Genomic DNA, 27,808 nt, shown 5'->3' with positions numbered 1-27,808 from the left:
CCTGCTTTTACTTTTAATGCTATGCATATTTCTGCTGAAATTGTATTATTTACTTTCTAAGGCCAATTCTAGATCTTCTTACAGTTTTAAAATACACACTTTAAAATGACAATAAGCCAAACCTGGGTGGAAGGAATAGTTTATACTGTGCTTAGTTTTATCTTAGTATGTTTTAGAGCATGTCATGGAATTCATATTCGCGTTAGTTAATGCTATTCATGAGCATCTATCAGACTCACAAGAATTTTCACAGATGAATATGCATAATATAGGGCATGAAGAACATTATTCAGATTGTTAAAAAGGAGAAAAATTAAAACTTTAAGGAATATTCCTAATTTCTCCCAGATTCATGTTGCTTCATTTTTTTGGACCTCCTTTTTCACATGTTAGATGATAATTCTTAAATATCTGTATAACTATCTGAAATAAGGAAGATTAGAAAGAAAAATGCTTAAAAGGAGGTGCTGCAGTGCTAGAGATACCAAATCATTTTTTTCATCTTTTAAAATAAAAAAGTCTCATTTTTGAAGATTTCATTTGTAAATTGACTCTGTTCATTGGTGATAAATAGCATGTTGGTATAGGAAAATCCCATTTTTTACATAATGCTTTCATGGAAATGGCAGTTCTATGAAATGAAAATGACTAGTAAAAATATGAATGATTCTCATAAGCCCTTATTACATCATTTTTATTGAGGTTTTTGTGTATTCTGATTCATTAATAGAGGGGAAAAGGAGAACAGTAACATGATTTATTTCCTATAATTACTCAAATCGAATAGAATTTGTTTTCAATAAAATTCTTAGAGTCAATTGCCCAGGGAGAGGAGAGAAGGGTTGGCCTGTTTTTACAAAATGTCATGATTTTTACACATGAGACTTTGCTATTTTATCAATGATGTTGTTCACTTGCACATATTTTTAGTATAGTTTATTCCAGATTTTTAAAAATAAAACCTATGTAAGCCCAAGAAATCTCTAACACTTTTTTTTTTTTTTTTTTTCGGTACGCGGGCCTCTCACCGCTGCGGCCTCTCCCGTTGAGGAGCACAGGCTCCGGACGCGCAGGCTCAGCGGCCATGGCTCACGGGCCCAGTCGCTCCGCGGCATGTGGGATCTTCCCAGACCGGGGCACGAACCCGTGTCCCCTGCATCAGCAGGCGGACTCCCAACCACTGCGCCACCAGGGAAGCCCGAAATCTCTAACACTTAATGGCTCAGGATTGAGTGTTGAGGGAGAAATCTGGGATATTTATTTTATTCTGCTTATTACACAAATATCGTTTGTCTTTCAATAATTTAGACTACTTTTTAGGTGAATCTTATAGGCTGAAATATTATTTAGATTGCTATGTAATGGGTTAACTGGTGGAATTTCCAAAAGCAGATTAGTGTTTACAGTTAAATTTGCTTTATTTTTGTGGAATACCTAGAAGAAAAGGTCATTGTAAAGGATAAAGACACTTAAACTCCCCCCTCTGATGAGGCAGGGTGAGGAGGAAGAGACGGGAGAAACTGAGCTGGAAACAAGTAAGTGCTCTTAATTTCATCACCGTGGAATCTTGCCAGCATCCCTATTTTCTGCTTAGTAAACTTCAAACCACCTTAGAAAATCCTCTATTTTTTTGGATGTGTTTGTGGGGCCTTATGAATTCTTGGCATTCTGAACTGAAGATGTTTCCATGTTCTTGAGGCAGAATTTTGTTGAAACAAATAACTTTAAGCTTCTATCTGGAAAGCTTTAAGGCCTGTTAGTTTATGAAGCACCTTCAGGTTGTTGGTGAGAGTACTGTTTTCCCCCGTAGGCCTTATATTTGAAAGCGCACCCCTTTTCAGGTGTCTCACAGTTTTTGTCTGTTTTCTTCTCCTTTCCCCCCCAGCATTGTGGGGTCATTCGAGCTGGAGCTCTGCTTATATGATTGGCATGTAAGTCCTTGTGATTGGCACCTTTTACATGAGGGCCAAGGAATATATGTACATCGTGATTGTGCCCGTGTAGGTCTGTCTGAGCTTGTGTTTGTGTGTTTGTTTAATTGCTTTCTTTGACTCCAGAAAACTTGAGTTGTGTTTAGTTGTTCTTTTTTTCTATTACCATTGCTGAAGTGATATCCACTTCAAGCAAAGAGGCTTAACGGGAGATCAGACTTTCTCCATCTTCATTCTGAGCCAGACTGCATGTGTTGGAGAGCGGAAAAGGGTAGAGTCGTGGAGAGCTGCTGCCTCCATAATCCCGAAAAGACTGCCTCAGCACCACGTGTCTTTTTTCTCCCGAGAGGCCAAGAATTTGATACGAGGATGGAGCGTGGTCAGCGTCTGGCTGTCGCTCACCGTGGCTGAAAATCCTGTTGGGCCACAGGGTACCCACCCTCCTGTGTCAGCTTTTAGTTCTCAGTAAGGAGATGACTTAGCATGTCAAGAGAGGGTTATGTGTGATGGAGTCAGTAGGCGGGATCAGATAGCAGAGGCCTTGCCTTTCCCCATGCCTGGCCACAGCCGGACCTACAAAGTGCCTCCCTCTTGTGGCGTCCAGCTTGACTGCCACGGGGCCAAGGGCAGGGCTTATTGGAAAGGTAAGCAAATGGAGAAATTCTGTCTAGGCATTTCATTCTTTTTTTGGGGGGGGGGGGCGCCCTGCCACGTGGCTTGTGGGGTCTTAGTTCCCCGACCTGGGATTGAACCCTTGCCCTTGGCAGTGAAAGCGTGGAGTCCTAACCGCTGGACCACTGGGGAATTCCCTAGGCATTTCGTTCCTGAAGGTGTCGTTGCTCAAAGAATGGGAATAGCTTTTAGTATAAGTAACTACAAAACAATAGATAATCTAGTAGTATAATCAGTCCTGCTACAACGCGGCACATGCGTTCCTAAAAATCGCCATCCTATACAAAATAGCACAGTAAAAACCATAGGACTTAGGAGGAGGAAACGAGGTTAGGTGCACAGCACTCAAAACCTTTGCTGGTCACACACGCACAAAGACAGGAACCTGATACAAGCAGAAGCACAGTTTTGCGCACATTAAATGGCTCGGAAATATATACATACTATAATAAATATGGCATTTTACCTTGAAAAAGACCTGAAGTTTGCCTGTGGAAGTGGGCGTTGGAAGAGAGTTGCAGTTTGTGAGGTACTGAAGTGGAGGAAGGAGGGTTACCCGAAATCACAGGGAAGGTGACACCAGGTGAGGATGGGTGTGGCCCCTGTCCCACACGGTGAACGGAGGTGCTGGTGGGTGATTGAGGTGTGTGTAGTTGTGTATTTTGTGTATTTCTGTGCCACTCAGTGCAGCTGGGTGCAGTTTTCTGTGATCACTTAGCGTTTCTTGCAGACAAAATCACACATAAGCAAATGTGAAATCCATTTTATGCTCAGATTGTCCCCATAATATGCACATCAATCACACTGAAACAGATTCACGTTTTCAAAATAAGCTTTCTAGCGGAACTGGCTGCAGTTTATTTTATTGGAATTGAGTCCCTTTTCCTTTCTTTCTTTTCACCGTTATTGATTTCTTAATTTATATTTGTTAAGCCCATATCAGATTGATTTTTCATGCCCAGAGCACCTCCAGAGGCGAGAACGCAGCCTGAGATTTTAATTTTGCTAGTGGTAATCCACGAGGTACTTTTCCTCCTTGGTGAGTGACTCTCAGTCAGTCTCTGTCTCTGTCTCTCTCTCTCCCTGCCCCCTCTCTCCACACACACCCCTTTACCACATGCCAGGCACAGTGCTGGAGATACAGAAACTGGTATCATTCTTGTCCTCAGGAGCTCAGAGTCTCATTGAAAAATTTTCAAGGCGCAGATTTAAACGTCTTGGTTGTGGATCTCCGTAGGGAGCAGATGAACCAACTTCATGTGTTTCTTAGTTTGTGAACACAGGAGCACACATACCTCCCCACCCCATCTCTTACTTCCTGTGAATGTAAAGATGGGGTAAAGAGCTTGCCTGGAGGAAACACAAAAACATCATTGATTTACATAGTGAAAAGATGTGAATTTGAAAAGAGGTTGAAGAGGTCCTAAGAGACCTTGTAGTTCACCCCCCCACCCGATTTCTTGATAAACCCTAGTGGTCAGGTGTTGGAGAAGTCTCAGAGTAATGTAAATGGTATGATCCCATTTTTGTTAATCCCCCCTCCTCACTCATGTATGTGTGTACTGCTTGTGTAAGCATACGTGATGTGGAAACAGCTCCCATATTGTGAATATTAGTTACCTCAGGGGACAAGGGAAAGCTGATTAACTTCCTCTTTATACATCCTTTATTATTTGGCTTGTTTTAAGAAGCATGTTTTACTTTTTTAATTAAAAAATCTAATAAAGTAGAAAATGAATAAATAATAATGATAAAAAATACCCTCAGGGCACTTTGTTTCAATCTTCCCAGTACCCTGGGTAGTTAAAACTGAACGTGATGTTTCAGGGGTGGGCTGCCCAGCAGGACTCTGAACTTGCCACAGCCTGAGATGATGTTACCTTTTCTGCAGCGACACTGTGTTGCTGTGGGGGCAGTTTGTGTGTATAGACCATTAACACCTCAGCGTCATTCTTGCCTCTCTACTACTGTGGGCACACTCTGCCTTTGATAATCATTTTGGACCCAGGTCCAGTCCTTTACATTCTCCCTGTTAGATTTCATCTTGTTATTGCGGAAATCAGTGTTCAGCATAGGTTAAGAACTGGCCTTGGATTCAGGCTGCCTGGTTCCAGATCCTGACTACCGCTAACTAGCATGAAAACTTCAGACAGGCGGTGCGTCATCCCGAGCCTCCGTTTTCTCCTCCGGCAGTAACCATGGATTTGTGAGGTGTCACGGAGACACCGTATGCTAGGACACTCACTAGGCCAGGTGCCTGGTGGCGTGGTGAGAACCTGGTGAATGTTAGCTGTTACTGTTAGTGCGTCAGCCTCAGCTGGTCTCTCCCATCCATCATAATGAGATGGTTTTGGATTAACCATATTTGCACATCCCTCCTGACCCCAGACCATAAATCAGTCTTTCTTCTAAACGATCCTCCTGAGATCCCCAATTAATCTCTGTCTCATTCCACAGGTCCCTTCACCGACGTTGTCACCACCAACCTAAAGCTTGGCAACCCGACAGACCGAAATGTGTGTTTTAAAGTGAAGACCACGGCACCACGTAGGTACTGCGTGAGGCCCAACAGTGGGATCATTGATGCAGGGGCCTCTATTAATGTATCTGGTAAGTTCTGAGAATGAAGGCCAACAGGGTGGGCTAAAAAGGCCCCCTAGAAGTAGTGGGATCTCTTAAAGCTTGTGTGTGCAGTATAGCAAAATAATATGGTCGTTTTCTCCCCCACAAGCCCCCACCCTCTGATTAAAAAGCTCTGTGGGTCCCACTCACCTGTTGTTCTTCCATAATTAAAGTCTCTTTAGTTTAATGCTTACAGCCTTCGTGCCTCAATAGTTAGAGCATAATTAAAGTGGTAACTTCAGACTTTGCTTCAGAATGAGTTTGGTTTTCGCTCCCTTGAAATTAAATCTGCCCTTTGGCAGTAAATAAAAAAGGGCTAAACAAACTTAATTTTACTTTGTGGGAGAAAGCTAAATGGAGTTATTTTCTTATTTAAGCTAAATGATTTCTGACATTAAGCTCATGTCATTTCCAGTGATTGGTAACTGCACTTTACTGATTGTGAAAGGGTAAGGGAGATGAAGGCTGAGGAAATTGGAATATACTCAAGGGGGCAAGTTCTGTGCATGTCTGATGGGTTTTTTCCCCTCCTGTCTGAGAGGGCATATATTTTCCAAAGTCCAAATTTTGAAAAGATGCTGGTAGAGTACCCAAATTGAGAATTGGATTTCAGAATTAAGGAGATGTAAGTGATGGGTTTGAGTTTAAATGTATTTTTAGAAATGGAATAAACTTTTAGCTCATTAGAACTTCTGGATCCAACAGTGCTTTTTGTATTTGTGGAGGAGCTGTGGGGGAGTGTGTGTTAATCCTTTAAGTATCAGGAGACTGTCACAGAAGGTTCGGCATCATTAGAAACTACTACTCATTTGAAATGGGTACCTGGCTGGCTTTTTTCATGACAGATTTTGATTGTGATACATTGGGCTATTCATTTGACACCTAAAAGAAAATGACTCACCTCTTGGGAAAGATATAAGGTGTTTCATTATCTGATCATTTCTGCAAACTCTTGTTCCCTACATCCATTGGTCTCTCTCATTATGGTGCGCTCACACCAGCTGTCCCTTTGTGTGTTTGTCCCTGAGGCTGCAAGACCTGATTTGGACTCTTGCATCGGGTTATTATCCAGGAGAAATCAGGAGGGTGGCAGCCAGCATTTACTGAGGGTCTCCTCTGTGCTGGGCCTGCATACATGTCATCATGTAATTTCTGTTGTCTGCCCTGTGCAGAATGCACTGTTACCCCCATTGTACTAAGAAGGGGGCCAGTGACAGAGCGAAGGTGTGGACCATCCTGTTTGGCTCTGATGCCCAGACGCTCTGAACTGCAGCATGCTGGTAAAGGAAGGGGCCCAGGGTGTTGGCATTTCGGTGTTCCTTGGATCCAGAGGGTTTCAGTTTTTCCATTGAAATCAAGGGCAGCTGGTATCTTTAATTCCCTTTTTTAAATTGACTTCTTCTTTACCTCTTGATTTCCTTGCCCATGTCAAATTTGAGTAAGGTTGTCAGTAGATGAGACTTAGATGTTTTCACGGTAGACATGGGGCAGCAACATCGTTTTCTGAATAGTCTCAACAGGCAGTTGTACAGTGTAGGTGTGCTTTCCAATATGAAGTATAAACGTGTGTGAGTATATGTGTATCTCTTTCAGAAAGATTCACCCCTCCCCCATCAGAGGAATGTTTTTTAAAGTAATAACGAACCCTGGGCATTTGTTTTGATTTATGTCTGCCTCCTTAAGGAAGACCAAGATTTTGTGGTTGTGGCCTTCCTTTTGCAGATAAGAAGGTAAGGTTCAGAGAGTGGGCGTGAATACCTACAGGCACATGGGTGATTAGTGGCCGAGCTAGTATTTGAAGCCAGGTGTCTGTCCTGATCTAGTGGCTCTTTGGTGACACTGAACTGCCTCAGCAGTGTTAGGGGATGGCCCCACTTACAAATGAATGTAAAACAAAATACCTTGGCTCTCAAAATGTCATGTACTTGGGGGAAAAAGCCACTGAATAACAAAATGTCCATGTGTCTGCAGACCTTCCTCTTAATGAGACAAGATTATGTTTACACATGAGAAAGGCCTCCTTTGTTTTTATTTGGTGTGTATCGGTCTCAGTGCTTGGGGTGCACCTGGGTAAAGCCAGATTTTGTTGCATTTTCGGGACAGCCTCATCAGTCGGCAGAGGAGACCAGCCTCCACTTGCTGTAGTTTTCCGTGCTGAGGGGCCGCTGTACCATTTATTAGACGTTCATGTCTTGGGGTAAAAGCACTGCACTTTCCCAAGGGTCTTGTTAAAATGCAGCCACGTGATGGCATCTGGGTGAGGACATGGGGTTCCCGGGTCCCTGCGGGTGAGAGAGACTGTCCTCAGGAGAAGGAGGCGCTCGGCGGCCGGCCTTCCCTTCCCGCGCGCACGAGCGCGCGGCTGAGCTGGGCTGCACCCGCTCTACTCAGAGGGCGTTAGAGCTGGGCTTCGGAAACCTGAACCGGGAAGCCCAACCCTGCTGTTTAGCCTGTCGGCTGACCTGTGCCAATACTCTTAACCACCCGAGGTTCCAGTTTTCTCATTTGTGAGGTGGAGAGAGTGGTATCCGCCTCACAGAGTATTTACCAATGCTGAAGGATTTTAACGGGAAGCGTGGTACGAGAGTGGGATTGCATTTTTCTTCCACTAGCTTTGACAAAAACTGGCTAGTTTCTGTTGAAGGTGGATCGTACATATTTGAATTGCCTTTTTAGAAATAAATCAATCCTATACATTTTACTAATTTATGAAATTTTTCTAATTTAAGAAGAAATTTTTGTTTTTCTTCTTTCTATAATATGCATTTGTTTTATAGTGAAAAGTCACTAGTAAATTTTCAAATACAGTCTATGAAAAGGAGGTCATCAAATCAACTGAAAATACTACCAGCATTGCCCTGCCTACCACACAGAATGTCACAGCGTACCTGAAAAGGACATGACTAGTACATTATTTTTTTCCCATCTCTGAAAACCCTTGGGATGTGCTAGCTGACAGGAAAGGTTATAAATCATTCTTTGAGAGAGGGGGGCAAGGAGGAGGGGAAAGAGGAGGAGGGGGATGGTATCCACCCATGGAGCTGGCAACACAGACTGAGGTCTGAGGGCACACAGATCAGGGTTTTGATGGGGGATTGAGACTTTCCAGCTGTCAGATGTCTTTCAGACACACCCTGTGAAACTCTTCTCAGCTGTCAGCTTAATCTGATATTCGCAGGACCTTACATTATGCATCGAAAGTCCAGACGCTGACCTGTCATGTCTCTTCTTCAGAAGATGGCACATCACTTATTGGGCCCTTAAAAAAAACACAACAACTCTTGTATAAACTCAGGTGGTAAAGTTACAGTTGGAAACAGGTATAACCTAAACTTCTTGTGTCGGTAGGTGAAAACATGTGGACTTTGCAAAGGAGTGTTTGGGGATCCGGTCACTCGGGTCTCTGACTCCTTTTCTTTGTCCTTTAGATAGGTGCTCCTTGCATCTCCTTCTGACAGCCCCTTCTGGGATCTGTGCCTGTTGGATGAGGCAGGCAGTAGGTGGGAGGGTGCTGGGTGCTTTGTGTTTGCATTAATTGGCCCAGAATGCCATGGTTTTGGCCCCTTGCCCCTTGATACGCACCATCTGCTAGAGACGGTTTTGAATTATTCAAATCTGGACCTCAGCAAAATAGGCACACTTAAATGGAGATTGGAGGAGAGGAGATTGGATTTTCTCCTCTAGAGATTTTAAATGCAAGGAAAATAGAACTTTTTGAATTAATGAATTGTTTGAAGCAGTGGGAGGTCTCTCCATTTGTTCTAGCTTTACAAAATTAAATCTGTTTTCTGAACTGTCTGGTGGGAAAATATTTTTAAGGTAGACAATTTCTGAAAATGTCTGTGGTAAGCTGTTAGTGTTGTGGATTTTTTTGTTTTAATACTGCAGTTTCATAATGAGGGGGTTTTCCATTAATATTCCAAACCATGTTTGCCAGCGGATACAGCAGGTGAAGTGGTAAAATTATGGGCCCATCAAAAATGCTTAGGCTTCCTGTAATATGATATTAAGTTTAATATTTTTATAGCCTTCACTGAATTCTAATTTCACTAAAGTAGCAAGCACGCTTCCATTTGCAGTTCAATTATGCATATTGGTTGCCTTTGTACCAAGGAAATTAGAAATGCAAAATATCTGTTTGGTGGGGGGGGCATTGGAAAGAGTCATTAAAGATACCAATATTTAGGTACAGATACACTTTACTAAGTGTACCCTGGGAATTGAAAATGAATTAAAGACAAACCAACACAAATCTTCTAGTGTCTGAATCTGTGTTTTAAATTAAAATCCAGAGAATTAAGGAGCAGTGTTTATTCCTGACATATAGCCCTTTTCAGCACTTATTTCAGTCACATTTAAAGCGTAAAGTTCTTCCAGTAAAATCCCGAGGACAGAGAATGCATATCAGCAGCTCTTCTTGGATGGAAACATTGGTCAGGTAACGTAATTGGGTAGTACTGCAATTGATAATTAATCCTTTTAAGATTTTGCTGACTCAGTTTAAAGGAGGTGCTTGCTTGCCCTGGACCAGCCAACCTTGGGTTGCAGCTTTTAGGTGATTAGCGTCCGGAGTATAAGTGCCCTGCCCTTAGAGAAAGAAGTCAGGGATTCATCCGTCAAGTGCTGATAGTGGGAGCTAAATTTGGAGGTTTGGGCATCTTAACAGCCACATTCTTCTTCGATTGATCGTTTGCTTGGGAAGTCTCTGATAAACAGAACCTTTTCCTAAGTGGTTTTCACGAACCAGCTTTATGACTCTCAGATAAGAACAACTCACATTCATACTTAAAAGATGTCTTTAATCTTTTTCACCAGATGAGATTCTGGTTTTTAAAAAAAGGGGGAAAGTACCAACAGTAATTAAGCTTAATCGTGCTTCTAAAGATTTTTTTAAAGTTTACTGTAGGGACTTCCCTTGGTGGCGCAGTGGTTGGGAGCCTGCCTGCCAGTGCGGGGGACCCGGTTTCGAGCCCTGGTCCGGGGGGATCCCACATGCCGCGGAGCCGCTGGGCCCGTGCACCACAGCTACTGAAGCCCGTGTGCCGTAACTACTGAGGCCCGCGCACCTGGAGCCCATGCTCCGCGGCAGGGGAGGCCACTGCAGTGGGAGGCCCACGCCCCACAATGGGGGGTACCCCCCGCTCGCCACAACTTGAGGGGGCCCGCGTGCAGCAACGAAGACCCAACACAGCCAAAACTAAATAAGTAAATAAATTTATTAAAAAAAAAGGTTACTGTAATATTGAAGTTTCTTAAGGAGAATCCTAGGTTTCACTTTCTATGAGTGTAACACAATTTCCTTAGTTTTTACATTTTTCAAAGATCATGATCAAGAGGACTTTATCCAAGTACATTCAGTACACCTCACTTAGCTGAAGTACATTCAGTACAGCTCACTACAGTGTGGCCGAGGAGCAGCCAAAAGTAATGTTCCTTTCACTGGTTACAGCACCTTTTGCACATTCTACACTTAGGCTCCCTAGTCTTGACTGTCCTGTTTATACTCTTACCTTAGACTCTCTGTTAACCCTGTTCTGATGTCCAGCCCATCACAGGCCAGAGTGAAGGGCAAGGGCTGCGAGCGGTGGCCACAGTGAAGGCCTGGACAGGAACACCGCAGAGAACAAGTACGGGAAGGTAACAGCAGGGATCTGGGATTGCCCGAACCTCAGGGCACACCGTTCTCCCTGTGCAGTGGGTCAGTCCCGAGAGACCTTGCTTGTGGGTCATATTAAGGTGGCATGTAATGGATGTTGATAATCAGAACACGAGAGTACTCAGGAAAGGCTGTGTGGTATTCCAGTATGAAGTGTTAGTGGAGATAGGAAAGTGTGTTGGAGCTTTGAAAAAAGATGTGCATTTTAAAAGATATTTATAAAAAAGAGTGAGTCAGCCATGTTCTTTGGCCAGTGATTGTATATTGCACACCTCATTTTCCAGTGATACTGGGGTACATTTGCACTGTAAACTCTGCACAGATAAATCAATAAGACTCTGAGGGATTTGTTATCTAAGATGGGCTGTACTGAACTGGAAACTCCTGTAGAGAGCACAAAGACAATTCAGTGTCAACCAATTTATAAATAGATAAAATTAATTATTTACTCTCTAGACTCTTAGTTCCATCCATGGGTCCCTGAATAGACAGAAGTCCAGGAAAGTAGTCATGTTTCCAACATTTTGAGCATCCTGAAGGAAGTAATAAATTTACTCACGATAAGGGCACCCAGTCTCACTAAAATGTCCGCTTTGCTTTAGGCTAGAACTCTGTCCCCTCATTGTGGAATACTGGTTATCATAAGCTGATGACAGAGTGCTGGTGTGTCTCTGATTAGTTTCAAAAAAGTGGAGCAGTGACTTCATTATGACATTGTAAATGCAGTTTAGTAGAGAACAGTCTTTTGACAGAGGCATGAAAGCAAAGCCAGAGAATGCGAGAGCACAGTGGTGATGAGAGGATTGGAAACCACTGTCTTAAACCACGAGATGAAGAGTGAGTGGCTCTGGGAAGTGGGGCAGAAGAGAAGACAGCGGGTTGAGGATTAAAGAGGGTTTCCTCTCTCTGTGCTGCCCAGGGAGATTTCTGGGGGGAGCATGATTCCAGAGGGCTTTGAATGTTGGAAGGGAAGAGGGGGCATACTCCTCAACCAGTGGAAAGCTGCAGATTAGTTCCCAGAATGTGAGGTAGCAAAGCATGAAGTCCTGGTCTCAGCTTAATTGGGTAGAAAAGGCGAACATGTGGGGAGAACTCTGTATCAGTAGTGTCCGCTGATAGAATAAGATCCCCAGTAAGATGAGAGTGTGAAATAGCATTCTAGTAGGAGCTGCGGCGTGAGGAGGTGTCGTGCAGCACGTGTTCTCCAGGTAGGGTGCCTGGACCGGCGGCAGCAGCTGGGAACAGGTTAGAAATACATGTTCTCAGCCCCACCTGTTGAATCAGAAACTGGAGGTGGGACCCTGCCACCTGTGTTTTGACAAGCACTCCAGGTGGGTCTGATGCACGCTGAAGCTGGAGACCCCCTCATGACAGAGTCAGACTAGTGGCAGGTTCAGAGTCAGATGAAGCCCGGGGAGGTGTGACATACTGAGATGTGAGTAGGGCAGGGGGACCGAGAGGGATGTGGCAGCCTTCTAGGCCCAACATGATAAGAGGAGACTTGGGTAACGACAGGAGAATACCTGCGTGCGGGGGTGTGGCCAGCACCATGTGCACACCTGTTGGACCAGCAGGGAAGCCTGTTGTTGGATCATATCAGTAAACTGAGAGAACCAGGCTGTGGACTTGAATTGATTGTTTTTTACTTGGGAAATAGGCTTTTTTTTTTGTAGCAGGTTTTTGGTCCGAGGAATATCGTGATGGTGAGTAGGGTGTTTAGGGGGAGATTAAATTTGTAGCGTTTTAGGGCTCTGCAGGGCAGCTTGTCTGAGAGAGAGGCCGGGAGGAGGCGGGGAGATCTAGCTGGAGAGGCTTAGGTGTTGGGGGGTGGGGTGAGCTGAGATTGTGGTCATGTGAACAAGGAGAGGGACATTTTAAAGATAAAATTCCGAGATTAAAAAAATAATAAAGCGTGTGTCGAGTTGCTTGTTAGACTTTTATTCATGTGCTCTGTTGCCATTATTATGATGCAGATGAAAATGATCTGTGACCTGCTCAGGTTCTCATAAGAAGCTTTTATGCTGCATTTAATCAAGTCATCTCTCTGGGGGGTGGGGGTGTGTGTGTGTGTGTTAAGCGGCATATATTCTGCATTTCTTCTGAAGAAAGTCTGATCTTATTGATCCAGTGTTTTATGACCATGAAGCCCCTTTCCTAACAGGATCACGCTTTCGCAGTCTGCAGTATAGCAGACATTGTATGACAAAGCGTTAATGCTGGTGAGTGGTGACCTGGTCTCCCGGTGGTAACAGGCTTCTTTTTAGTGTAGTATCAGCAATACATTTTAAAAGTAGGATGGATGGTTCATTTAAGAGGATTTTATCATCAGTGTCTCTGGTATTCAAGAGAAATAAGTTAATGGGAAGCTCTTTTATAGCCTGTCATGGAAAAAAGTACATAATTTCTGTCACAATTTGCATGTATGCAGCCGAAAGAACAAACGTTTAACAACATTTATTCTGTCATGTTCTCGTAAAGTTCCAGCTAATAGAGTATAACAAATTGAATTCAACATGAGATGATCGTAGCTGAGAAATACAAACTTTTGGACATGAGTTGGGGGCTGTGTTAGTTCAGCAGGGTGCAGATGCTGAGGCCCAGCGAGGATTTATGAAATTTCACAAAGCCTGGGTGCCACTTGACATCCTCCCTCTCGCACGCTGATTGGGGAGCCCACAAGAAAGGAGCTGAGCTGAGATTGTGGTCATGTGAACAAGGAGAGGGACATTTTAAAGATAAAATTCTGAGATTAAAAAAATAATAAAGCGTGTGTCGAGGTGCTTGTTAGACTTTTATTCATTTGCTCTGTTGCCATTATTATGATGCAGATGAACATGATCTGTGACCTGCTCAGGTTCTCATAAGAAGCTTTTATGCTGCATTTAATCAAGTCATTTCTCTGAGGGGGGTGTGTGTGTGTGTGTGTGTGTTAAGCGGCATATATTCTGCATTTCTTCTGAAGAAAGTCTGATCTTATTGATCCAGTGTTTTATGACCATGAAGGCCCATGAAGGCAAATGCCTTCTTTTCCACCTACTGCTCTAGGTGGAAGGAGAGTTGCTGCAGAAGTTCACCAGCGGCCACCATTTTCACTCAGCTTAAAGTTTTCACCTTGCCAGTCTCACCAGTGCATCGGGCATCTGCGTTTCTGTTTCATGAGTCCCAGCCTTTGCAGAGGGGTATTTGACCCGCCGCCTCTGCTGTCTCCAGTGCTCCTGTAAGGTGATTTGTTACCACCAGTACCCACTTCTTTGTGTGCTTACATTCTTGTTGAGCCTCGAGGTCTAAATGTCAGTTACATCCTCTTGAGGGTCTTCTAGCTCTGCACTGTGGCGACTTGGCAGGCAGCCTGCTCTAGGCCTGGAGTTGGACTGATGCCACCTTCAAGGTCCGAGGGTGGCAGGGGGTCTCAGACAGCGCCCTTCTCCAGAGGTGGAGCAAGAGGTTGCAGGGTGGTTTGGTTAGCAGAGCACAGGGAACCCCAGTCCCCTCCCTGTAAGGGACACATGCGCGTGCACGTGTGCTTCTGTCTCCACCCGAGGCCTGGGTACATACGGGACTCCAGACTTGGTTTGTGTGAGGTTGCTTTCTGTTTCACACTGCACATTCTCCCACGAAGGGGACCACACAGAGCCACCAGCGCCTTCACTTGAATTATTAACACGAGCATTTTCCTCCTGGAGGGGCCTGCGAGGCAGCTTGATGTAGAATAACGGTGGTCAGACCTTTTGGTCTCGGGGCCCCTTTACACTCTTAGAAATCAAAGACCAAAAGAGCTTTTTTTGATTTGTGGGTTGTATCAATATTTATCGTATTGCAAATTAAACTGAGAAATTTAAAAAGTATTCCTTTAATAACAACTTTAATAAATACAGTTATATGCAAACAGTAACATTTGTAGTGGAAAATAACTTTTCAAAAAAATTATGGCTTTATTCAATATGTTTTGCAAATCTCCTTGATTTCTGGCTAAATAGAAGACAGGCTGGATTCTCTCAATTGCTTTTGCATTTCAGTCTGTTATAATGTGTTGTTTTGGTGAATATATATGAAGTAAAACCACCTTTACCACAGATAGGTATTGGAAGAGGAAAGGGTATTTTTAATAGCCTTTTCAGATAATTATAGACATTATTCTTTGACACTATACCAAAACTTGACAAGTGACACTTTCTTAAAGTTTAATACAGTGTAGAATCTGACACCCTGTCAGTGAACCGTTTGAACTTTGTTTCACTAAAATGCATTGGTTTCTCTTACACTTGATGGCTTTGGTAATATTATGCTAGCTGAGTTATACAGATCTTCCAGCTGTTGACATCTCATTATACAGTATCAGAAAAGTACATTCGTTACTGTTCCCACTGATCTCATTGGAAAAGTCCTTAAATCTTCAGGAAACTGTGAAGCTCTTGGTGGCAGAAAGAGGTTTTCCAATATTCTAACTTTTGTTTGAATGCCTGGTTTTTGTCACCGGCAACAACTATAAGTTGTTTTCCTTAAAGTGACAGGCTCACTTCATTCATTTTTCAGGAAAATATCTGCTGTATACCCAGGTGTGAATAACCATAGTTTTTCTGTCGGTTGTTCTTTCAAGTACATGGTTCCATGAGAAAGCGTCCAGTTGAGCTCACAACCCAAACAGTTGCACAGGTGCTTTTCCCAAGGCAGCAGAAATGCTTGATGTGTACTTGTCATTTCATTGTACAGAGTGCTAAGATGCATTGTCAGGGGTTGGAATTTAGTAAAGTCTGCACTCAGGCACTAGCAGTTTCACCCACCTTTGCTTTTGTGCCGATCATCACTTCGAATGTCAGTGCAGTGGAAAAAGCATGTAACATGTAACGTCTTGGTATTATGAGCAGTTTTGATTTTATGGACCGCCTGAGGGGTGGGTCTCGGGGTCTGGGAGTAACACTTCGAGAACCTGTGGTGTGGAAGTCGGACTGTGGACACAAAGCCAATGTGGAGCTCTGGTTCCATCAGTTAAAACGCTGTCCATGGGACTCGAGGGAGGCTACCAAGCCCTGTCTTCTCATCTAGAACATAAAGACATGGCCATCTTTATGATTGTTGTGAGAACTGATGGGAGAACTAAGGAAAATATTCCTTCTTTGGTGCCTAGTCCGTACTAGGCCCTAGTAAAAGTTATTTTCCTTTTTTGGGACATTGCGAAGGCATTGGGGATGGGAGTGTGGGGCGAGGTAGAGAGAAAAAGGAAGGGTCAGTTTGCTTTAGAACGTGCCTGCAACCCAAGCCCTTCTTTCTGGCTTACACCTCCTGGAGGAAGGGGGAGAAGAGTGGAAAGGGAACAGCAGGTCTTCCTGGGGCTCTTTATGTGGGGTTGTCTTAGGGTCTCTGGACCCATCCATTCTCTGTGTGTGATCCAGTGTCACTGGAGCTAAAGAGCCAACTTCTCTGAAAATTAACCGTGTCTTCCGATTGCTCTCATCTCCTGGGCATTGGGCTCGTTACAGATAAGACGGAGGGGGGTGTTTGTATTTCTCTTCCTCATCATGGGTGGTTCTGTAAGATACGTGATGGTGGGTCTGCGGTGCGTGCAGGATGTGACCCCGTCGCGAATTGGAGTGTCCATTGTGGCTGAAGGGGTGCTGACTGCACGTGGCTCCTGGTCGAAGTTTTGCTGCTTCCCAGCACAGTGACCTTGAGCAGGTCCCTTCACTTTGTCGAGTCCCTTCACTTTGTTGAGTCCCTTCACGATTCCTTTATGAGCTAGGGCTTAGGGTAGGTGCCCTGCATCTGCTGCAGGGGGTGGTTGATTGTGAGGCTTTAAGCACCTGGGAAGTTCTAAGTGGTGTTCAAGGGCAAGAGAACACTGACGAGTGCCCAGCAGCAGAGGTGCTGGTGGAGAAGGACAGGACCTGCACTGTCAGAGGACAGAGAGCCAGCCCCTCATGGTGGCCACGAGCATTGGCTTTCCAGTCAGACCACCTGCGTTGGAGTGTCCACTCCTCCGCGGTGTGACCTTGGGCAGGTTAGCCAACCTTTCTGTGCTTCAGTTTTTTCATCTGAAAACAGCCATCAAAATAACTTCCACAACATTACCTGCCTTTGAGGTAATGATAAAGCTGAAATGCAGAGCTGAGCTTCTGGCCCAAGGGAGACGCTCAGTCCCAGGGAGCTCTTATCAAGGTCAGGGCTACAGCGGGCTTTTCCTGGGTATGGAAAAGTTAGTTTTCAGGGAACTTAGTGAGATGTGTGGTTTAGTCAAAGGCTTGTAGCAAAACCTGTATTTGAAAGCAGCTGTCATTTAATGGGGTAGGGTGGTAAGTCCTAGGGCAGCCGGTCAGAACGGGACGACACCTCGCTCAGCGCAGTGGCTGTGCTCAGTCAGGGAGCCCTTATGTGAGACTCCCCTAGGTGCTTAGGGAGAAAAAGGGTGTAAGCTGGTGGTGTCTTCTCCATGCCCTGAGGGTGCTGGTTCTGAAAATTCCCTAACATTCTTGGCAAAATTGCATTTGAAGCATTACTTTGATGACCTTGACGTGGGAAATAGGACAGAGAGAAGCTAAAACAGTTCCTCAGATGTCTTGGATTACTCTGTTTTAGTTCCTGAAGAGATCATTTGCACGTGTCTTCTTGAGCAAAACAGGCACAGGTGTTTCTACCTGGTTGACCTGGATGTAAGGCCCGTAGCAGATGTTTGGTCAGGTGTGCCCTAGCGGCAGATCAGTGGGCTGGGAATCAGAAGACCTGGGTCCTGAGCCCCAGTCCTGGCTCTGCCACTACCTGCAGGTGGACCTTGGGGAAGTCCCTTCAGTTTCCTGGACCTCAGGTTTGAGACCTGGTCATCCTGAAGGCCTGGGGCTTCTGAAGGCTCAGACAGAGTCCTGGTAAACTGCTTTACAACCAAACTACAAGTAATTAACGTAACAAATGGCTGCTGGTAACCGAGCTCTGACCCTCCTAATGAAATATTTTCTTTCTCAGTGATGTTACAGCCTTTCGATTATGATCCCAATGAGAAAAGTAAACACAAGTTTATGGTTCAGTCTATGTTTGCTCCAACTGACACTTCTGATATGGAAGCAGTAGTAAGTACTGAATGCTTCTTATTTTTTTCAGTAATTAAAAGAAATGATTAGGTGCAGAATTGTGGGTGCATGCATTTCAAAATGTGTCAAAATTGATTTTAAAGGGGAATGGTGCCTTCAGGGAGGTTTGTGCTTTGACTGCCTTTATGGTTTTTCTAAAACTTTGATTTTAACATTTCATGTAACTTTTTAGAACACTCTTCTTTTCTGACTTTTATATCTGGTTGCCTTCAGCAGTTCCTTCTTCTGGTGGATTGTGTCTTGAATGGTCTGAGGATTCTCTCCCTTCACCCCCCTCCCATTCCCCCCACAGAAAAGGACAGTTTTCACTATAGAGAACCTTCCTACCACATCTTCCCCATCTTCCAGAACCCAGAGGGATGGGAGAGAGTTGAATACTAAATATCCTTCAACCCTTTAGGCATTTTTTTTTTCATGCTTGGTTCTGGTAAGCATGATTCTGGGTTTTTTGTTGTTGTTGTTGTTTTCCCCAAGTTTCCTTCATTTTTTTTTTTCCCCTGCTTAAATACATGTTTAACTCTGTCTCTTAATTTTGGTAAAAATAAGATGACTTCATTTTCATAAAATAAATAATTGATATATTACAGTTGGCCCTTCATTTCTGTGGGTTCTGCATCTGTGGATGTGGGCCAGCGGTCCTAGCATTTTATGTGAGGGACTTGGGATTTTGGTAGCCGTGGGGGCGGGGCCCTGCAATCAATCCCTCGTATTGATTTTTCTAGAAGAAGATTATAATGGTAGTTCTTCCCCAAGGTTTCACTTGAATAAATCAGCAGGCATCCTGGTGCTGTGAGTGTGTATCACAGTATACGGATAAACCTTAAAAAAATCCACAGCACCAGTGAGGACAGACTGTGTAGCCCTCACAGTTTGGGAAAGAAGGGCAGGACTGCCGCAAGGTTTTCACTGCTTTGCAGTTCGCCAACTGAAACTAAGAGACTGAAGTCATCCGAGGAATGGCTGCAAATTTGAGTTAGCTGGGATGCACACTGTACCGCTGCTTCTCTTTCACAGTTGTATACTAGGTGCTGTTTTCATGCACAGCCTACCTTCGTGTCCCCGTGCCACCACACAGCTGCTGCTTTTCATCTCGGAAAAGCATAACCGACCACCTTCACGCATGTTTAACTTCTGGGTAGGAAATGAAGGGTAAGCTAGATATTTGGGGGTTTCAGAGAGATCAGGGAGAGTAGGCTTCCTTTAAGATTCCTTCGAAGAGGAATGACTGTTGAGACATTCGCTACTTTTATTTCCTGGAACATGATGTGTCACTTCATGTTACTTTGTGTGACCAAGGAAATGTATGGCAAATGCAGAATGTGGAATATCCAGGAATATAATCTGTTTGGCTTCTGCTGCATGGCTTGGTGAGAAGAGCATGGGCTTGGGTGCCTTGGGTGTGAAGCTGAGTTCTGCCTCTTACTAACATTGTGGCCTTGGGCGATGTTCATTAACTCTCTTGAGGGTTTGGTCACGTGTAAAATGGGGATGAACACCTAGTTCACGTGGCTGTGGTGGGATTAAATGTGCTGTGTATGTAGAACTTGGCGTAGTGTCTGGCATCTGGCAGCTGTTTTATCTGAGCACTGTTATAGGCCAGGCACTCTATATACAATAAAGGTGAATTTTGCTTCCATGATAACTTTTATAACAGTTAAAAATTTTTTATATGAAATGTACATTGTTGGAAATTTTGGAAATATACAAATGAGCAAAAATAAAACTAAGTGACCTGTAATTTGTTTATACTAAACCCAACCACTGTTAATGAGAGCCTTGTGCTTTTTCTTTACTTTAAAATATTTTTCTTTATATTGTGATATACAGAAAGTTGAAAAAATAGTAGTGCCTACTCATCTAACCTTTACTAAGATGCACCGTTTAACATTTTGCCACGTTTGCTTCGTTGCTGTCATAAACTTCCTTTTTTGCTGAACTACTTGGCTGTAAGACACAGACTTCATGACCCTTCACCACCTATAACTGCTTCAGACAAGGACAGCCTCTTACATAGCCACAGTCCCATTGTCACAGCTAAGAAGCTTAACATTAATTCAGTAATGTTTGATAGAGAAACCCATACCCATGGTCACCATTTTCCAGTTGTTCCAGAAATGGCCTTTAGGTTTTCTTCTCCTGGAGCACCCTCACCCTTTTTACAGTCCAGGCCAGTTGACTTGCAGAATGTCCCACATTCTGGATTTGTCCAATTATTTCCTCATGATTAAATTCAGGTTAAATGTTTTTGCTTTCTTTTTTTTTTATTTTGGCAAGAATATTCCCTAGGTGGTGTCATGTATGATGCACCATATTAGAAGGCGTTTAATGCCGTGTTGTCCCTCTTTTGGTGACACTAAGTTTGATTACTTGGTTAAGATGGTGAATGCCAACTCTCCCCAGTGTCAAAGCACATTTTCCCCTTGTGGTTAATAGGTAATCTGTGATACTCAGAGTAATCAGATACTTGGAGACCACATGAACATCCTGCTTGCCGGCGAGCAGTCTTTCACTTGGTGATTTTTGGCACCCAGAGATGATCCTTGCCTGATGTTCTTTTGACACACGCACGCAGGCACACGTACACTGTGTGTGTGTGCGCGCGCACGTGCAGAGGAACAGACTTAAGATATTGCTTGTAGTTTCTTCACTTAACATCCTGCGAATTTTCCCCATGCAATTAAACACTCCTCAGTATCCCTTGAATGGCATGCTATTCCATTGACTGTACCTGCCATGGTTTATTTGGTGATTCCCTATTGTTCAACACAAAGATTATTTCCCATTTTTGGCTCTTGGTACTGTGTTGCTCTCGCTGCCTCCTGCATGGTTCTGGGGTGAGGGTGGGGGAGTTCGTTCCTTTTTCTGTATTGCAGCCTTCCTGCTATGCTGGTCTGTAATGATCAGAACACCTGGGATTCCTGTCCTCCACTGCCAAGAGGAGGAGGAGTAAGCCAGAAGTGCATCGTCCCAGGACATGGATTTAGTCAGGGAGATATTACTACCAGCACACTGAGGCAGTGGGGGGCAGCCCAGACAGTGGCGATCACAGGGAGTGGCCTGCCAGTTCTTGTGCCCTGTTGGTAGTTGGCAGTGTTCTAAAACCACTCCCAGATAGCACATGCTACTCTCTCTTAAGAAGGACGTGCCCTGTGAAGTAAGTTGTGTTTTCTTAAGGAGAGCCCAGATGTCCTTAGGCCATCCAGTTGTAGTTTAGAAGATTCCTCTTGGGTCAGCGGTGGTCTTCTCTGTCCCGTGTGCTTCCCGCAGACTGGCGACAGGAGGACCGCTGGTGGGCTCTGAGGGGTCCGGCAGCAAGACTGGGGTCTGTGAAGAAGAGTATATATTCAGGAGAGCTAGTGCGTTTAATCTTGTCATGTTAAAAGTATTGAAATCTCAGCAGACTTAAGTTCTTTATTTGATATACATCAGGCCTTTCTCATTAAGAGTATTTTTCTGAAATTGTCAGTTATAGGAAGAAAATTATTCTTCCAGCAGCTTTATAATATCCTGATTATTAAATTTAAATTGTTTTAGTGGAAGGAGGCAAAACCGGAAGACCTTATGGATTCAAAACTTAGATGTGTGTTTGAATTGCCAGCAGAAAATGATAAACCAGTAAGTATGTTTCTAGTTAACAGTAATTGATGTTGCAAGCTGATGCTTATTTGCATACCGTCTCCCGCAAAACCAAGATTTAAGTTGGCAAATTATTTTCCTTCTTCTGATGTATGAAGGAAAAAATAAGCTGAAGTTAACAAGTAAGTGGGCCTTCATGAAATCTGCCTTTGAGAGACTTGCAGAAAGACAGCTAATTGAAACATTTTTTCCCTTTGAAAAGTGCAACCTGTTGGCTGTTGAAATGTCATAAATTCCAAAGAGCTTCTGTGACTTGGCAAAGTTATAGGTTGCTATTTAACGGTGGGTAAGACCAAAACGGAATAATTTGCCGCTTATCGTGGTGCTTGGTGGACAGGTGGTGGTGAGCTCTGAGGTTCTGTTGTTCTACAGAGTGCCGCCTGTAGGCTTCCCCGTCTACACTTTCCCTCAGCACCACCTCTCTACCCCTTGAACCCCACCCACCTCTTCAGTCAAAATATGCTTTTAGATTAGGATTTCTCAACCTCAGCACTATTAACACTTGGGCTGGATAATTCTTTGCCGTGGGGGCAGTCCTGTGCCTTGTAGGATGTGTAGCGGTATCCTTGACCTCTGCCCACTAGATACCAGTAGCACCCCCTAGTTGTGACAACCAAAAATGTCTCCGGATATTGCCAAATGTGCCCTTGCTGGGGCAGAATGATTCCCTGTTGAGAATCGCCCCCTTTGCTTTTCGAGCGGGTGAGGGCAAGGAGCGACTTCCTCCAAGCTGTCAGCTCTCTCTTCTCTGTGTGAAACCCAAGGGATAAGCCTGTCGTGGCCCTGGCTTGTGAACAGTTGGAGAGAGAAGATTGTATCAGTAATGCTAATGTGGACCTCCCTTCAACCTAGTCAAAAAACTTATAATAAATTGTATTAAAAACACAGTTTAAAACACATGTAGAACATTCAGCCACCCTGGCTGTTAACAGCTGGAGGTGGGAGATAGAAATGCTCACCTCCTCAACATTGTCCATAGCCGTCTCCAGGAATGCTGATGCTTCGTGTCGAAACCACGTAGCATTTTTTTTCTGCTCAGTAATTGACCACTATCGTTATCCTGTTGGTTTGAATGGCACTGGTCTTTTTTTCTTTTTTTCCTTCCCATTCCCATTCCAGTCCTGGGAAGGTCAGTTGTGGACGCTGTGAGATCTGTGTTCTGGCCCTAGCTCTGTGCTAGGTGATTAGCTCTGTAAGCTGGGGCCTTGCCTTTCAGGGCCTCACTCTTCTCACTTGGGAGAGACGAAGGGTAGAGCTCCTAGTTTTCAGTTTGCTGCATGGAACCCCCAGGGCAACGATCCCCAGTTATTTTATTTTCCCGACACACCTGAGTGCTTCCATGCCCTCTCCCCACTTACTGATTCATCCCCCGCCGGTCTCCAGAGTGTGTCACAGCACAGTCTTGGCCGAGGAAATGGAGGAATGTGGTGCTTCCCCAGACTGAAATATTGTAGACACTGAGTTTACTGCACCTTCCTTCCATCTTCATGAAATAAATCGCCCTCTGTGTTACGTCCCCTCTGGCCGCCTTCCGAGACCCCCACTCAGCCAGCCCTGGGGGTGTTCAGACCTTTGTGGTGACAGTGATTTGTGGATGGTAATTCCTGAGCTTGCACAGTTACAGTGTGCTAATTTCTGCATGGCAGGACTTTGATAGTGCAGTATGCACGGCCCCTCCTCTCTTTCTTTGACGTGTTAGTCTCAGCCGAACTTCATCATTTGCCCTTATCCATGATTTCTGGAGCACAGTTGCTTTAGATTATTAAGATACTAGGTAAAGTAATCCATATTAAAAGTAAATGTGACATTTTACAGTGTGGATGAAACGCTACCACGTGTGGTGTTTGCTGAGAACTACTTTTTACTTTGCATTAAAAAGTCCATTACTACATAGTTGGTGACACTTGGGCTTTCATTTATTTCTGAACAGCATGATGTAGAAATAAATAAAATTATATCCACAACTGCATCAAAGACAGAAACACCAACAGTGTCTAAAGCTCTGAGTTCTTCTTTGGATGACACTGAAGTTAAGAAGGTGATGGAAGAATGTAAGCGGCTGCAGAGTGAAGTTCAGAGGCTGCGGGAAGAGAACAAGCAGTTCAAGGTAACAGCGTTTTATTTTCTGATCATCTGCAGGGAACAGGGGCTTTTTCGCTGTGATCTTGGGTGGGGAAGTTGATGGACCCCAGCATTTGTAGAGTTGTTTTATATTTGCACAATATAAACTTTTGTCACCTCGTATAAAAGCAACAAACAAACAATCCATTAGCGTAAATTGAAATTCAGTTCTGAGACTAAAAATAAAACAGCAATGGCTATCTTGAATTCACATGTTCAAACCCCACTCCATCCCCACTGGATGAGAACCTTTTTTAAGTGGGTAAATACTGACCTGTATTCTGTTTTAACACAGCATAATTCTGTTTCATGAGGATCCTAAATCGGTCTAGGCAGTAGGGTCTTATCCTGCTGTTAACGCGGTGAGGAGACTGGAGGTGGGAAGCTGTCGCCGTACATGGGTGGAAATTACAGGGAACCAGAGTCTCCAGCTTGTGGCCATTGACCCGGTGGTTGGCATTGGAGGGAAGCAGGTGCATTTCGCTTGGTCTTGGAGGCCTGCAGTGTTGTGGAAATGACCAGCCAAACTTGGGCTCGCTGTGAATCTTTTTTAGTCACGGCGGCTCCCAGGCCTCTGTTCGCAAAACCCCTTTAAGGCCCCTTCCAGTGTTAAAAGTATGTCTGTTTCATACGCAGTATTAAAGAGAGCATTTCTGAACGTCTGATCATAGGGTCTTTCATTGCAGCTTAAATCTCGAGGCCGATCTGTTCTCTGCATCGTGATCATGTCCCCCCACCACATGATAGGCTTTTTTCACTGCGTAGCGCCAGGTGCACGTCATAAATTCGTGGCAGTTGACTTTCCTTCTCTTATTCTAGCAAGGTAGTAGATACAGGAGGGCTGACAGAGTTTGGGAAATGGCATCATCTTCTTTCTTGGCAGTAATCTTGATTTGACTTCCTTTAGTAAGGAGTAAATTATGAAGCTGACACGCTACTTTTTGGCTAAAAATCTAAGATACGCCTAGAGGTTCTCCTTGAATGTATTGCTCTTCAGAAACAGACTTCTGTGCCATTTAAAGTGATAAATAGGTAGAAATAGCTTCTATATAAACCCAATAAAATAAATGCTGTATTGCTGTGCCCATTTTTTTTTAAAGTTAATCGAATAGCACCAGTCATTTATCACTGCGCAGTCGTATTGGCCATGCCCCGTGAGCAGAGCGTCTTTTAAAATATTATCGGGCGAATCTTGACATTAGAAGATTCTTTATCTTGCCAAACACTGATTTCTTGTTTTGTGTTGTTTCCTCCTGTCACTTGGCCAGCACATTTCCTAAGGCCCTACCTTGTACCCCGCTCTGTGGATACAGACACGGGCAGTCCCTGCCCTTAAGATAAGCTCCCTTGTTAACCAGGGTAGCCGGGGAGGCCCCGACACGAATACTGATACCGAGTGTGATGAGCGGTTCCACCGAGGTGGCCATGAGTGTCACGGAAAGTCTGCTCGGTGGGTTGATGCCTCTTGTCTTCAAGACCCGCTAGGCACTTGCTGAATGTGAATGGACTGAAGCAGAAGAAGAGAAGGTGCAGCTGCTGTGTGGGCGTCAGGGATGAGTCGAGGGGTAACTAGCCGGGGTAGGAAAGCCTTGGTGTGCGCCCCGTTTGGGGACGTGGAGAAAGCAAAAGTTTCTGTTCGTACAGGTCTGTGTGTGCGGGGGGAAATGGCCAAGTTATCTTCACGCATATGAGAAAGAGAGTCATTTCCTTGGTGGGAATTCCATGCGTTAAGTAGAAAATATTTGAGATGCATGTATCAAGCTCATTTTAATATTACACACATCACAGTTTTGATCCAGCAGTCTACCTGTAACTCATCAGATATCAACTATATACAGAGCTCTACCTTTGAAAACTTCCAGGTCCCCCACTTGGTCGTTTCTTGTGATTCTTTTCTCTGAAGAGTTTTTTTCTGTAAATCATGGGGAACCAGGGAGTCCCCTGCTTAGATGTGTGGTATAAAAAGGTACCCAGCAGCACTGTGTAGGATGGATGGGAGAAAAGAGGGGCTCCCGGCAGTATTTTTGTGGTGGCCTCAAGCCAGTCTCTTCTTCTGTGTAGGCTTGTTTCTCCATTTGCAAAACGAGGAGGTTGGACCTCATCATGTGATCGAGTCTGGGCATCACCGCCTCCCCGCCGCGTCCCCCAAGCTGTACAGATGACTGCTGCTCTGGTGCCTTGGACTGTCTTTGAAACGTGTGTTTGCTCCCGTAGGAAGAAGATGGACTTCGGATGAGGAAGGCAGCGCAGAGCAACAGCCCCGTTCCCGTGTTAGCTGCGGCTGGGAAGGAGGAGGGCCTCAGCACCCGGCTACTCGCGCTGGTGGTTTTGTTCTTTATCGTCGGTGTAATCATAGGGAAGATCGCCTTGTAGAGGCAGCAGGCAAAGGATGGTAAATTGGATTGATGGCTCCGCCATGTCATGGGATTTAAGTGTATCATAACCGCGTGTAAAAAGAAGTTAATGTATGATGACATCTCACAGGTCTTGCCTTTAAATTACCCCTCCCTGCGCGTGTGTGCTGCCGCACGCGTGCACACACACACATAGAACATAAAATAACAATCTTTTAGAAAGTTTAACACGTATAGTAAATGATCAGGGGAAAAGAATGATCCTTATTAATGACAAGGGAAACCATGATTAAACGAGACTGGCATGTTGTACATGTCATTTTAAACACTTGTAGCCTTGGTCCATGTTGCTAATCACCTCTCTTCCAACACGACACTCTTCCTTGCCTGTTGGTGCTGGCCCTCGGGGAGCTGGAGCCCAGCGCGGTGGAGAGTGCATCCCCCGCAAGGCGTCCTCCCCGCACTGCTCGCTCCCTCCGGGCTGCTCCTCCATGTCTGCCCCGGCCATCAGTTCCCTGGGACTGATGGAGAGAGTCTGAGGCCGAGAAGAACGGCGCTGTGGCAGCATCGGCTATGCTGGGAGGTGTATGTTGCCCGAGTGACCCAATACTCTGGAAATAGAAGTCAGTGAAGGCTTTGTTCTCTTAAAGGGACCAAGCTAGATAACCATTGGTTCATGTCATGAGATTGAATTGTTATTCAGAGATGTTTAATGCATATTTAACTTATTTAATGTATTTCATCTCATGTTTTCTTGTCACAAGATTATAATTAACTCTGTGGCCTAAAATCACCTGTGCTACCTAACTCTGCTGGGTGAAGCTGGCATTGCTGCTGGAGGTTCTGGGCTGTACACACAGATGGAGGTGCGGCTCATTGGAACGCTGGAAAACGGCTGCCGGGAAGTGGTTTTCTGTGCAAATAAGTAACGACTCTCGTAGGGAGGGGAGTGCTTAGTAGTGGCAGTCAGCTCTAGGTCACGCTCTCTGTGGGGAAGGGCAGCCGATCTCTGTACTGTTCTTTCTTTCTCCACTCCTCAGCCACCACTCACGCTTCAGCACACGTGCCCCAGTGTGGCCCTGACCTTCCCCGTGTGGCCCTAGCTGGGGATCAGGCCATGTGAGTCAGGCAGCAGAGGGGTGAGCAGAGAGGAAACCGGCTCGGTGGGGTTGGGAGGGGGTGGGAGAGAAACGTCAGATAATCCGTCAAGTAGTGATCGAGAGTTTGTGAATTAATTTTATGCCATAAAAGACCAATCCAATTCTGTTCGACTATGTAGCATCTTTAAAAGAAAAAAAAATTAAAATAAAGCCCCCAAATTAAGAGTTCTTTTGTCATTTTGTCACTTGTGCTAAATGGCGGGGGGAGGGAGACATTATTTTTATCATTATTATTTTGTCATTGGAAGGTTGATTTAAAAATGAACCCTATCGATGAGAAATATAACATGTTTACTGTACATCCTGAGAACTCGCGGTAAACGTTGACTAGACCTCGTTCTCGACCACACACCCATGGCGTGAAGCTATGGAAGGCCGGCTGCCCGGTTATAACTTACTCTCCAGTCTCTATTCCGTGTGGACCCAGGTACTTAGGAAAAGGAGTGAGAAGACTGAGCTGGGAAGCCTGTGCTTCCTGCTGTTTTCTCCAAGTGGAGTAAAACCTATCTGAGTGTAGGAGTTGCAACGAATTGCTCTTCATGTGGCTTCTAACACCTCATGACCTTGAAAGGAGAGTGAT

At 44.6% G+C, this 27,808-nt stretch overlaps 1 protein-coding gene across 3 annotated transcripts in view; it reads left to right on the top strand.

Annotated features, from left to right (window-relative positions):
- The window catches only part of VAPB (VAMP associated protein B and C), a 48,898-nt gene extending 21,502 nt beyond the window's left edge, over nucleotides 1-27,396 (top strand). The window contains exons 1-6 of one of the 3 annotated variants that reach the window (XM_033410417.1): nucleotides 1,472-1,535; nucleotides 5,061-5,213; nucleotides 17,833-17,936; nucleotides 21,492-21,572; nucleotides 23,524-23,700; nucleotides 25,929-27,396. In XM_033410417.1, the coding sequence (XP_033266308.1) occupies nucleotides 1,487-1,535; nucleotides 5,061-5,213; nucleotides 17,833-17,936; nucleotides 21,492-21,572; nucleotides 23,524-23,700; nucleotides 25,929-26,087 (723 nt within the window). In that variant the 5' untranslated portion in view covers nucleotides 1,472-1,486 and the 3' untranslated portion in view covers nucleotides 26,088-27,396. Of the gene's footprint in view, nucleotides 1-1,471; nucleotides 1,536-5,060; nucleotides 5,214-17,832; nucleotides 17,937-21,491; nucleotides 21,573-23,523; nucleotides 23,701-25,928 lie in introns of those variants that run through there. The other 2 variants (XM_033410418.2, XM_004282310.4) reach the window with 2 other exon arrangements.
- The last annotated feature ends 412 nt before the right edge of the window (nucleotides 27,397-27,808 follow it).

This window comes from Orcinus orca, chromosome 16, assembly GCF_937001465.1.
Source record: "Orcinus orca chromosome 16, mOrcOrc1.1, whole genome shotgun sequence".
NCBI classification, from domain to species: Eukaryota; Metazoa; Chordata; class Mammalia; order Artiodactyla; family Delphinidae; genus Orcinus; species Orcinus orca.
This window is presented reverse-complemented; position numbering and strand designations above follow the sequence as displayed.